Here is a 13414-nt window from a genome sequence, read left to right as displayed (position 1 = left end):
TGGAAGCACGAAGGCATTTCATTAACTAAAAATATGCTGCTATTTTTTATGCTGTCATGTTCTTTGTAGTATTTGTATTTTTTTAACTTGAACTAATTCCCTGGGATTTCTTTTTTTTATTCTAATTGAATTTATTTTTGTTCCTATTTGTATTTCCAGTTTTGTTCTTTTATTTTTCTTTTTCATGAGAATACTCCAAATTGTATAAGCCTCGGGTCATTTTTAAAAACTGGTTTGGTTAAGGTAAGGAGAAAGAAAAGGTGATAAGGACAAAGTACAAGATGAAGGGAGGTCCGTTGGTCCTTTTTGTGGAGGGAGAACTTAGAATATGTATACAAAGGCTAAAAAAGAGCTGTGGAAGAAAAGCTAAAGGTAGAAGAAGAGGAAATATGTCCTATATCACTCTGGTGTCATATGCTGCTGCACAAAAACTCAGTTGTACTCTTCAACATGATATATACTAGCTGTTCACTTTCCACATATCCATCATTTCCAAAAACATTCTCAACCACTAAAAGATAAAAATGTCTGTGACCCCAGGGCTTTCAAGTTCCTGTTCATTCAGCCTTCCAACCATTCATCTATCTATTCAACAAATGTTTATTAAGCACTTACCCTGTCCTGGTTTGTACACAGAAATACCTAGGCATTCATTTCTACAGTGCTTCTGATTGGTCCGGCCCATGCCCTATAATCCCTCTGACAGAATAAGTTCAACCCTCATACATGTATCCCACTAACCCCAACTAAGTACTTCCCATTTCTACTTCCCCTTGGCCAGACCTCAAAATGCCCATAACTGAGATGCCACCCAACAAAAACAGAAATGTGATGAAGGGGATGTTAGAGTAGACAGAGGCTGTGGTCTAATTAATGTTTAAGATATGTTTTGTAAAATGGATTACATGAATACAGTCATCGCACAACCACAACATGCCTGGCACTGTGCTAGACTCTGCTGTCAGCAAGGCAGATAGAGTCTCTGGCCTCTTGGAGCATACAGCCTAGGAGGACATTCTTTCTAGGAGTTTAAAATCACTAGACATATTCCAGATTTGTTCTCCTTCTGTTCGTTGTTTCCACATGAATTAATAGAAGCGGTCATAATAGGCAGTCTAGATCAATGTTTTTCCGTCTTGACATTATTGACATTTTGGGCCACATAATTCTTTTTTGTAGGGGGCTGTTCTGTGCATTGTAAGACGTTTGCCAGCATTCCTGGTATCTGCCCACTAAGTGCCAGTAACACTTGTCCAGTTGTGACAGCCAAAAATGTATCCAGATATTGCCAAATGTCCCTTGAGGGACAAAATTCTCCCACGTTCACCCTGGCTGAGAAGTACTGAGCTAGGTCATCTTTGGCAGACTCCCCAGCATGTCTCAGACTTACACTCAGGAAGATAGCAGAATCCACTGTCTGATGACAGAGGCAGGTAGTAACACCAGACAGATCACTTATATATATATAATTTTTCTTATGGAGTTTCACTTTTGTCACCCAGGCTGGAGTGCAGTGGTGCAATCTCGGCTCACTGCAACCTCCACCCCCCAGGTTCAAGCAATTCTCCTGCCTCAGCCTCCCAAGTAGCTAGGATTACGGGCATGCACCACCACGCCGGGCTAATTTTTTGTATTTAGTAGATACGGGGTTTCACCATGTTGGTCAGGCTAGTCTCAAACTCCTGACCTCAGGTGATCCACCTGCCTCGGCCTCCCAAAGTGCTGGGATTACAGGCTTGAGCCACCATGCTCAGCCAATTTCAGTATATTATGAGTGCTGATGACAGGTAAGCATACAGTATTGTATCTTTCTTCTCTCCCTCCTTAACCACCCATGTGTAACAATTCCAAAAAGGCTGTCCTGATGGTTGGCTGTAACTTCTTACTGAGAAATAAAGAAGTGATTAACTGCTGATAAAATCTTGATTTGCCTTCTTAACAATTCCGCTTTTTAGGAAGTAGCTGAAGCAACCTTTTAAAAAACTACTATTTTGATTTAATTCTAACAGGAAGTATTTGGTGATATGTCTGGATGGTTGGGATAAAGTAACAAAGTTGGATCTTATTCTTTTACTTTCTTAATAAACTCGCTTTCACTTTTAAAAAAAAGAAGAAGAAATAGAACTAGATCCTGTCTGTGCCCACCCATGTTTCTTGTCTGTAGAGAAACAGAATTGTAACGGGAAAAAATTCAGATCAAAGGAAGTCATAATCCCAGGACCATAGAGTCTCCCCAGGAAAGGGAAAGGTTTTAAAGAGTAAGTTCTGGTTACTCCAATAAAACAAGACACATGGTTGGCTTCTTTGGTTTCCTCGTATATTGAGAAAAATAAAAATAATGAAAACAAAACACATGGTTTCTAGTAAAATTCTTAAGGAAGAAAAGATGAGTGTTAAGGATGTGGAGACAGAGTTACCTGAAGCTCTCTCATAAGATTAAATATTTAACAAGCCTGTACAACCCTTTTTAGGAAGTAATTTTGCAATAGCTACCAAGACCTCAGGTTTGTGTCTTGGTGAGAAGCTGAGCAGGCTACTATTTTTTGAGATGGGAACTATAATGAGTTCAGTGGGCAACACTGCAATGCAATCTGAAGGTGAGGAAGGAGAAACAATAAAAATAGACTCTTCTCTTCAGACGTTGCAATTTGAATGGGAAAAAGAATGGTAGGGCAGTATGTAAAGGGTCATGAAAAAGTAGAGTATTTTGTTTTTGTTATTCAAGTAGGGAAAGACCTAAGCTATGGTAGGCCAAGGAAAGGATTCAGTGGAGGGAAGACATGAAGAGAAGGGAGGTGATTGATGAGCCTGGGCTAGTGGGGCTCAGAGCAGAGTTGATGGCACAGGTCTTGACTGGGAGGAGGGATGCTTCATCCTCTGAGGGAAAAGAGAAGGAGGAAAGACAGCTGGTGGTGGAGAAAAGTTACCAGTTTGAAGATAGTGGGCAGGAAGTTGAAGGGCTTCCTGCCTAATGGTCTCTAGTTTCGATTTCTTCTGCAAAGAAGGAGGCACATGCTTTGCTGAGAGGGCAGAGGACTGAGGTAAGGGGCCTTGAGGATAGGGTGAAAGTTTGAAATAGCCACTGTGGGAAATGGGAGAAAGAATTTATCAGGGCCAGTAAGAGCTACTCTGAGACCCCAGCTTGACTGAAACAATGACTCAAAATTTATTCCTTCCCTCTTTCCTTTGCTCCCTTCCTCCCTCCATCCACCCATCCCTCCACGCATACATGCGTACATGAACTTCCTCATGTATTCACTCATCGAATAACTATGCAGTAAGCAGTTACTATGTGCTTGGCTCTGTAAGGATGCAATAGATAGATGCAGCTCCTTCCCTTGAGCTTCATTCCAGTGAATCAACAAAATTAATCAGATGCTTTCGCTATTGGTGATAAGTGTTAGGAAAAGGAAAATACGGAATGCTTAGAGGGCATATAAAAGGGAGCACATCACTTGAATTTGGGGGTTGAGAATGGCTTCTGTACGAGGAATTAGCCTAAGTGGGATGAAACCAGGGAAAGATGACGACTGGGGGTAGTGAATATTCCAACAAGAGGGAAAAAGAATCAAACGCCCAGAAACACGAAAATGAAATTCATTTGCGGAATAGGAAGTAGCTCACTGGCTAGGACATAGACTAAGGAGGGTAGGAAGTGAGCTCATTATGAAATGTGAACTTTAGGCTCACAGCTTCTGCTTTCTCATTTCCCACAGTGGCCACTAAAGATTTTAAGCAGAAGACTGACGCAAACAGAGAACCATTTTAGAAAATGTATACTGACAGCAGGGTAGAGAACAGGTTAGCTAGAGAGAATGCAGTAAATAGAGCAGTTAGGATAGTGGATCATTGTGGAAATTGGTGATAAGAGAAAATGGTGTCTTGATCTGAGATAGGTAGCATGGGGCTGGATGGAATTGGACATATTTGAGAGATATTTTTGAAAGTAGAATTAACAGGACTTACTCATTGGGCATGAGAAGCAAGGGAGAGAAAAGAATCAAGGATGACTCCTAGAATTCTGGCCTGAGCAACTAGACAAGTGGAGATGTCATTTATAGAGGTGGGGAACAGTGGAGGAGCAGTAGGTTTGGGGGAAGAAGGATTGTAGTATTTTTTTTTTAAGTCTGTAAATTTGTTGACGGTCGTCTCATCAAATGATGGACTTTGTGCCCCTTCACCTTGAAACTGAATAGGCTTGGTGATGGCTTCAATGAATGGGATACGCCGGAAGTGTGACCTGCAAAGCTAGCTTAGAAAAGACCATGCAGCATTTGCCTATTTCTCTTGGAACACCAACTCTGGGAGGCTTCCGCTGAGTGGCACTAGCCACCCAGTTCTTTGAGCCTCCCTCTGTTCAGGCAGTAGCCCTGTGAGTGAAGAGCCTTGCATGACTCTAGGCCACACCATGATCTGATTGCAAGCACATGAAAAGCACATGAAAGTGAGACAGGATGAACAGTCTTCCCCCAAATCTGCGGGCAAAGTAAATCATTGTTATTATTTTAAGCCACGGTATTGTGGCAGCTTGTTAAATAGCAACACATAGCGGAAACAGAGATGATGACTTAAGTTTTAGACACGTGTCTGGAGAGTCTAGAGAAGATGTTTAAGAGACAGAAGTTCTGATCTTGGGCTCAGGAGACTGCTTGGGGCTTAAGAATTTACTGATGCTCTTCCCAGGTTTTCATCTGTATCAGATTCTGCATGTGTCACAATTGCAAAGCAATTGCACATTTTTTATTTTATTTGATCTTAATAGCAACCCCTTGAAGAAATGAGGAACAGATTATTATACCCATTATGGAGCTGAGGAAGCTGAGGCTCAGGAAGCTTTAATGACTTGTTGAAAATTCCACAGCATGGAACCCAGATAGAACTAGGTCATCTCATTTCTAGTACAATACTCTGTCTACTTCATCCTGCTAAGTGTTGTGGACAGATGGGGAATTGGGTAGTTGTGGAGCATGCCCTAAATCATTGCCTTGAAACCAAAGAACTGAGAAACCCAAGTCTGAGGAGAGAAGGAAGAAGAGAGCTAAGAGTGCTTCTCAAACTTTTCCACAGAAGCATCCCTTACAGCAGAGGAGAGAACTACTTGCGCTTCTCAGGAAGATACGGATGTATAGTCCAAAAGGAAGTTTTTTGAAGTTGTTCATTCATTTGTGTAACAATTATTTATTGAGCACATGCCACACTCCAGGCCTGTGCTAAGTTCAGCAGCACAACACTGCACATGGTTTCTGTCCTCAAAAAGTTCAAGGAAACAGATGATCAACCAAGCAATTCACAAACCATAATCTGGAGCCTGAGGTTCCCATCTAACCATGCCTTCAGAACACAGTCACAGGCAGACAGCCCAAGAAGTCACATGAAAACAGAAGCCTAAAAGAGAGGCAGGGAGAGGGGAGGAGGGAGAAAAATCTAGGTGGAAAGAAGGCATGTACATAAGCCCAGAGGTAAGAGAAAACGCCTCTTTTAAGGCGAACAGTAAAATTAAGAGATTTAGACACATTGACCTTCATCAAGATTCCCCCGCCTTAGTCTAGGAAAGGTATAATCATAATAAAATTGTTTGGAAGTTAGACCTGTGTGCCCTTAGGAGAATTTCTTAATCTCTCTGCAAGACAGTATTCTCATCTGAAAAATGTAGATAATAATAGCCACCTCACTATTTTCTAATGAAAGTTAAATGAAAAAGTATGCAAAAGGCCTAGCACAATGTCTGACACACAGTAAGTGCTTAATTTGTATTTTACTAACCCAGGTTATAGACTTAATTTGTATTTTACTAACCCAGGTTATATAACCCAGGTTTACTAACCTCATCAAAACCAATATTATCCATTCAAAGGATAACATAATCGGGTGTGGTCTGATTGTTTCAAAGAAGAATAAATGACCAAGATGAAGCCTAGAAAAGAAGTCAGAGAAAGATCAACTGTCAGGATGTTTTCAGTATGCCTAGAGAAAGTCCTAAAATATTCCAGTTCTCATTGGCAACCCTGTTTTTCCCAATAGTTAGATGAATACTTCACATCAGCCCCCAATCCCAAGGTCATACCAATGTCCTATGCATTGAATCAGGCCCACAGAACCTATATAGCCGTAGACTCACACAGTCATGAACCAAAGGACTCTACCTGAGAGGTAGAATATGTGAGAGACCGATCCTCCACCCATTCTACCTCATCTCCCCAAAAGTTACAAATTATCATCATTTTATGCCACGGTGTAACTACCACATGTTTGTTCATTTTTACTGTTTTACTCAGAGTGGTGAGCATTAAAGCCCTTTAAATTAAAAAGACTTGAGTATTTACTTGGGGGAATAGCAAGAAAGTCAAAGGTTTCACTGCTGTTTCTCATAAGAAGAGAGGTACTGGATGAAGAAAGAGGGTGAGGCAGCTCTAACAGGAGAAGGAAAGTTAGCTCAGCCCTTGGTCACACACCGGGGACCGAACAGGCTGTGGCAGAAGAATGGACCTTAACTCTTAGCAATCAGATGTGTTAAGGTTCCTTTGATGCTGACGCACTTCCAGCCTCTTCTCAGACCCTCATTCAGAGACCCCAGACAGCAATCCTTTCCAGGCTTTTCTTCCTATAATTTTGATCTATCTTTTCTTTGGGTCAATGACAATATCATTTACCTTGGCTCAGGACACAACACTTCACATATACAGAGGTCTCAAAGAATGCCTAAGGGAGTACAGTGTGTCTGAGCATAAAATGCGGCAGCTGTCAGTGTAGAGCTTCTTCTTATTCAAAATGAAAAAACAAACACTTTTCCACAACTTCATGGACCACCAACCATGGGACAAAATATGAGGAGCTTACTTCTCTTGCTCCCCAGGTTCCTGTTTTGATCACATCCCCGTGGGAAAGGAGATGAAGCTCCATTCATCAGTGCTAAGAAAGGCTCCCCAACCATGCCATGGCCATGCTATTGGAACAGAAATACCTGCTTTCCAGACACCAGATATGGCTTCTAGGGTTGAACTACATCCCGTCTCCCCTTTCCCAACTGACCATGCCTTCAGTGCACAATCACAGATACACAGTTGGTGGAAAGTACCTTGAATGCTGGTCACCAGGAGCGACAGAGGCAGCAGTAGCAATTCCAGAGCCAGACACGAATCCCAACCTCTGGAGCACATGCTTCCTTCCAGAACTTCCCAGCAACGCAGGAGACAGTTGAGAGCCTGGCTAGAAAGAGGCCGGGGCTAAAAACGGAACTTACCAAACAGGGTTAGAGAAAAAAATAAAAAAACCACTGAGATTTTCTCTCCACCCAGCACACTTGTGTGGGGCCCCAGAAACCGGAAATAGGAGGTCTTGTAAATTTTTTTTATCTAAGAGCATCACGGAAACTGAGAACAATTTTGTTTGAAGGTTCATGAGTGCTTTTTTGTAGGGGGAAGATTCATAGCTTCTACTGTACTCTCAGGGGGGCCAGTACTCAGAAAAGATTAAGGGACCCTGATAGAGAATGTCTGCTTTTCGTTCCCAGGCAGGAATCACTCTGATTAATTCAGGGGCTAAGACATAGGAGCTTCCCAGTCAAGCCTGGGTAGGTGTCATTCAGAGCCGAAAGTCTGGGAAATCAGACCCACATAGCCTTTGTGCTGCATATCTTACCCCCAGCACCACCCTCTGCTCTTCTTCCTTTATGATAATTCACTATTTGAAGTTTGACATCAGCCTATCCATTGAACATCAGAAAAAAAGTAAGATTACTTGGCCCAAAAGAATGGATTTCCCACCCTTGTAGTCTGTATTAGTCTGTTCTCACACTGCTAATAAAGACATACCCCAGACTGGGTAATTTATAAAGGAAAGAGAGGGGTTTTGTTTTGTTTTGTTTGTTTTGTTTTGTTTTTTTGAGATGCAGTCTCACTCTGTAGCCCAGACTGGAGTGCAGCAGCGCAATCTCAGGTCACTGCAACCTCCACCTGACAGGTTCAAGCAACTGTCCTGCCTCAGCCTCCTACGTAGCTGGGATTACAGGCAAGCACCACCATGCCCAGCTAATTTTTGTATTTTTAGTAAGGTTTCACCATGTTGGCCCGGCTGGTCTTGAACTCCTGACCTCAAGTGATCCACCTGCCTTGGCCTCCCAAAGTGCTGGGATTACAGGCATGGGCCTGTGCCTGGCCAGGAAAGTGGTTAAATTGACTTCTAGTTCAGCATGGCTTGGGAAGCCTCAGGAAACCTACAATCATGGTGCAAGGGGAAGCCAATACGTCCTTCTTCACATGGTGGCAGGAAAGAGAAGCACTGAGCAGCAATGGGGAAAGCCCCTTCCTTATGAAACCATCAGATCTAGTGAGAACTCACTATCACGAGAACAGCATGATGGTAACTGCTCATATGATTAACTTACTTCCTACTGGGTCACTCCCATGACATGTGGGGATTATGGGAACTACAATTCAAGATGAGATTTGGAAGGGAACACAGCCAAATCATATCATGTCTAGGAAATTTCAAGCTCATTCCTATTGAATGTAAATTAGTTATTTGCCCACCCAGGACCCATAGGCAAGCCACAGTTCCTGATATAACATATTTGTAATCATTTTTTAATTGGGGACATTTCTGATTCTCAACATGGAGATGAACAATAAAATGTCTGCTCTTCTCAGTCCTCAAACCTGAAGGACATTATGTTAAGTGAAATAAGTCATGCACAGAAACATAAAAAACCACATGTTCCCAATCATATATGGAAGCTTAAAAAAATGAGCTCATAGAAGTAGAGAGTAAAATTGTGGTTATCAGAGGCTGGGAAGGGTAGAGGGAAGTGGAGGATGGGAAGAAGTTGGTTAATGGATACAAAGTTACAGCTAGAGAAGAGGAATAAGTTCCCGCGTCCTGTAGCACTATGGGGTGAATACAGTTAAGAATAATTTAATGTATATGTTCAAAAACCTAGAAGAGAGGATTTGGAATGTTCCCAACACAAAGAAATGATCAATGTTTGAGGTGATAGGTATCCTAATTGCTTTGATTTGATCATCACACATTGAATACATGTATCAAAATATTACTCTGTATCCCATAAATATGTATAATTATTATATGTCAACTAAAAATAAAAGGGAAAAAACATAAAAGTGAAAAGAAAGAACCCTGCAAATAAAATTTGAAACAGCACCAGAATCAAATTCCTCTTGGTCAAATTGTTACACTTTGGAACTGGATGTTATATTTTTCCTATAAATTGATTTAACCTTAGGATACAACCCTGCTCCTTCAGCAAGAAAAAGATAACATTGTATTAGATTTTTAAAAAAGACCCTGTAAATTAATGTTACATTCTCTTTTTTGGGGGGAGGGGGGCACAGGCTCCCACTCTGTCACCCAGTCTGGAGTACAGTGACCACTATGCGTGGCTATTTTTTAAAAATAGGTTCAAGCAACTCTCCTGCCTCAGCCTCCTACATAGCTGGGATTACAGGCAAGCAACAGGTGAGATGAGGTCTCACCATGTTGCCCAGGCCAGTCTTGAACTCCTGAGCCATGGGATCCACACTCAGTCAGTGGCAAGATGGGGAGTGCTGTGACCTGCTTCCACCTTGGGCACCAGTGTCTAAATGAGGGGAACACAGTGGCACTAAGAAACTCGGAGATGCCAGCAACTGCAGAGCCCTAAGGGGTGTTACAGCTTTGCTTGGGGAATCCCAAGGTCTGAGACCCCAAGAAATGTTACAGCTCTCTCTCTCGTTCCTGCCACCTGCAGCTCAGCAAATGAGGGCACGTCACAGCTCTTGTTCAGTCCCACTGCCTGCGGCTCAGCAAATGGGGGCATGTCACAGCTCTTATTTAGTCTTGCTGCCTGCAGTTCAGTGAATGAGGGTGTGTCACAGCTCTCACTTGGTCCCAGTGCCCACAGCTCAGCAAATACGGGTATGTTACAGCTTGTTCCTGCCACCTGCAGCTCAGCAGGTCCCGGGTTCTTGTCCTGCAACCAAGAGGAATAAAGCATGCAGACAACGGAGAGTGAGTAGGGCAGAGAATAATTTTATTGAGTGACAGAAGGAAAGCTCTCAGCAAAGAGGGGACCAGACAGTGGGTAGACCACTGTGTGAGAGGGGCCCCAAAACAGGTAGCCCTCTGTGAAGCTGAGTCTGGGGTTTTCATGGGCTCAGATTTGTCCATAGGCAGGCCTGGAAAAAGCACCATTCGATTAGCTAAAAGGTATCAAGGAAGTTCTCACTCTGGTTGTGGACTCTACCCAGAACTGGCAGCCCAGTTTTCAGGCTTTAAACTGTCTTTGGCTTGAAAGTCTAGTTTCACCAAGGACCCTTTTCTATCTGTCCAGGAATTTGTCTGTCTCCTGTCGCTATCACTTTGGGAGGCCGAGGAGGGCAGATTGCCTGAGCTCAGGAGTTTGAGAGCAGCCTGGGCAACATGGCAAAACTCCATCTCTACTAAAAGTAAAAATAAAAATAAATGTTAAAATACCTCCTTTGAATGTTGTTGTGAAAAGTTGAAGAAAGGAAAGAACTTTTATCTGAAGAATGTGAGCCCTTCAAATTATCAGAGAGACATTTAAATGAGACAGAAATCACATTTTACTTCCGCCTACTCCACCTTTGGGCTATGTATTCACCTCTTAAAACTACTTGCTATTGCTGCAAGTAACCATAAATTAGTCTAATAATGCTGCACTGGACATATAACCCACACCTTACAGCTTAACAATATGTAACCAATCACTAATTAATGTTATTTCTGCAAACCAATGAGAATTCCAAAAAAAAACTTTGTATCAGCCCACTCCCTGTCCCACTTTTTTTGCCTTTAAAAACCTGCTTGTAACAAAGGCTGAGCAGAGCTCAAAACCAAGGTTACTTGGGTCTGAGTCTTCCAGGCAGCTGTCCTCCCTTTGGCTCAAGTAAAGTCTTCAAATCATATTTTGTGTTTCAGCCTCTTTCTTTTAGATTGACAAGTAAACAGCTCTATAATTCTCAACAGTCTGCTTAGATGTGAATTAGTAGCCATGGGATATAAGCTGATGTTAAAACAAAGGATGGAATATAAACTTAAGCCAAGGAATCTTCCTCCTTTTGCATGGTAACAGCGGGCACTGAGGTACTATGAGTGCCCATTCTGAGGTTCAGGACTAGCTAGTTAGGCTTCTGCATAGATTCAAAAACAAGTCTGAGAGAAGTGACCAATAAAGGCTCAAAAGCCCTCTCCCTGCCCTAGGTGAATCAGCTGTTCTTGCACCAAAGCCCTGGTTGCAGAAATCCCTGAAGTTTGGGCATACCCAGAGGTGGGGCTGCAAAGACCCTAGAAGATGAAGTACAGGTCAACAATCCTCATGATGTGAATTAAAATACACACTCTTCTCAGTATCTAATCTGGTGGGCACTTGACCTACTGCTTGACTTTGACAAAGTGATAGTAATGACAGAAGCTATTATTTTCTGTGTATCTACTAAGTCAAGTACTTGCCAGGACCTTTGCCTATATTATCTCATGTAATCCTCCAACATTTTACAGAAGGATCAGGTTTCAAAAACAAAAACAACAACAAAACAACAAAATAATAATCCTCCAACATTCACATGAGGATATTTATAAACACTATTCTTATTTTACGGAAGAGATAACTGAGGTTCAGACAAGTCAAATGGCTTGCCCAAGGGCATTTTGCTAATTAGAACCAAAATCAAAATTCAAATCTACGTCTGTCTGATGCTCCAGCTGGCATGCCTAACTACTATGCACACAGACTCTGGGGTTATGAAGGTTTTGGGCATCAGGGGGTCTGCAATATGCCTACAAGAAATGGAGAACACATAAGAAACACTATGAGAGTCATGCCAATCTGAAATTAGGAACTCAGAGAATATAGGGCCTTGAGTAGCCCAAAAATGTTCAAGGAGGAGTATGGTATTGAGCTGAGGATGGAAGACAGACCCCTGGTAGGTTAAGCAGGGCCTTGAATGCCGCAACAGGCACAGCTTTGCTAGTGCATGGAGAGTGAGAGAAAGCGAAGTCATTCCAATAAATTTTCCCCAAAAACAATGAGAGCAAAGACAGGAACAGGGTCGATCTCCCAGAAGACAGAATTGATGAGAACAGGTGGCTAATGTTACAGTAGGTAGTCAGGCAGACGTGAGCAGGGCGGGAGAGAGCCTCCCACGCCACCAGCAATGACAGGCAACCATCAGGTGATGGTCAGACAATTGTTAATGTGCCTCTCTAAAATAATAATTGGTCGCAGCCAGCACCAGGGCATGGTGGCTCATGCCTACAATCCCAACACTTTGGGAGGCCAAGGCAGATGGATTGCTTAAGAACAGGAGTTTCAGACTAGCCTGACCAACATGGTGAAACCCAGTCTCTACTAAAAATACAAAAACTAGCCAGACGTGATGGTGAGCGCTTGGTAATCCCAGCTACTCAAGAGGCTGAAGCATGAGAATCACTTGAACCCAGGAGGCAGAGGTTGCAGTGAGCCAAGATCATGCCACTGCACTCCAGCCTGGGCAACAGAGAGAGACTCTGTCTCAAAGAAAAAAGAAAGAAGAGAAGAAGAACGCCTCAGGTGAGCGTGCATACAACTCCAGTGAACACACTGAATGTGTGGCCCCTCTCAAGTACTAGCAGGCCACTGCGCACGCAGACTGCCCACCCCAAGGAAAGAATCAGGGAGAAGGGACACTAACGTACTTTGGTTCCATGACTCAGATTTGTTCTCTGGTTGTAAGAGATCTCTACACCTCGCCTTCTTTGGCTGGAGTCATTCAACCCACATATGTGGTTTTCTTCTCCCTTTTGCTCTCCTGCTTACTAACCAACCCCTAAAACAATTCCTCTCAGCCGTCCTGGACAGGAGGCTTGCAAGAGTGATAGGGCTAAAGCCTGAGACTGTGCAATTTCTGGGGTTTCCTCTGCTTTTTCAACTAAAATTGGCTCTTTCCCCAAAACCTGCGATGCCTATTCTGTTTTCTCTGGATGTATTCTGAAATGGCCTTGTGCACCCACTGAACCATCCACCTCAGGGGCAATTTGCCTTTTCTCTGTTTTCGTTTTGCATGCCATGTAACTTCTTAGGCACACACTCTCTGTTGTTCTTGTGCCCGTGACTCTTGCTGTGGCCCATGGCTCTTGCTGTGTTTGTGTAGCAGCAAAGACATGGGCTCCCTTCCTGATATCCCTTGAGATTTACATTTGTTCTTACCCTACCAGCTCAGATGACCTCCAACCCTTCCCCTGTCTGCTAGCACATTGCCAGGACAGATACTAACGGGAACCTCAGCTCTGCCAATTCCTTATGACTTATCATATGCTTTTTATCCCCATTATGCCCCAGGGCCAAATTTTCTGGTGCCTTCTGAAGCAGTTTGTCCACCTGTGTAGGACCTCATTCTGTGGTCCTTTAAGAACCCTGCCTATG

At 42.9% G+C, this 13414-nt stretch overlaps 1 protein-coding gene across 2 annotated transcripts in view; it reads right to left on the bottom strand.

Moving 5' to 3' along the window:
• CD48 (CD48 molecule) overlaps window positions 1–7265 on the bottom strand; it is a 33077-nt gene extending 25812 nt beyond the window's left edge. For both annotated transcript variants that reach the window (XM_004027720.5, XM_019025367.4), the window contains exon 1: window positions 7076–7265. In XM_004027720.5, the coding sequence (XP_004027769.1) occupies window positions 7076–7157 (82 nt within the window). In that variant the 5' untranslated portion in view covers window positions 7158–7265. The remainder of the gene's footprint in view (window positions 1–7075) is intronic.
• Between the last annotated feature and the right edge of the window lie 6149 nt (window positions 7266–13414).

The sequence above is a fragment of the Gorilla gorilla genome, chromosome 1 (genome assembly GCF_029281585.2).
Source record: "Gorilla gorilla gorilla isolate KB3781 chromosome 1, NHGRI_mGorGor1-v2.1_pri, whole genome shotgun sequence".
Lineage (NCBI taxonomy): Eukaryota > Metazoa > Chordata > Mammalia > Primates > Hominidae > Gorilla > Gorilla gorilla.
Note: the sequence above shows the minus strand (reverse complement) of the source record. Positions and strands in the feature narration are given on the sequence as shown.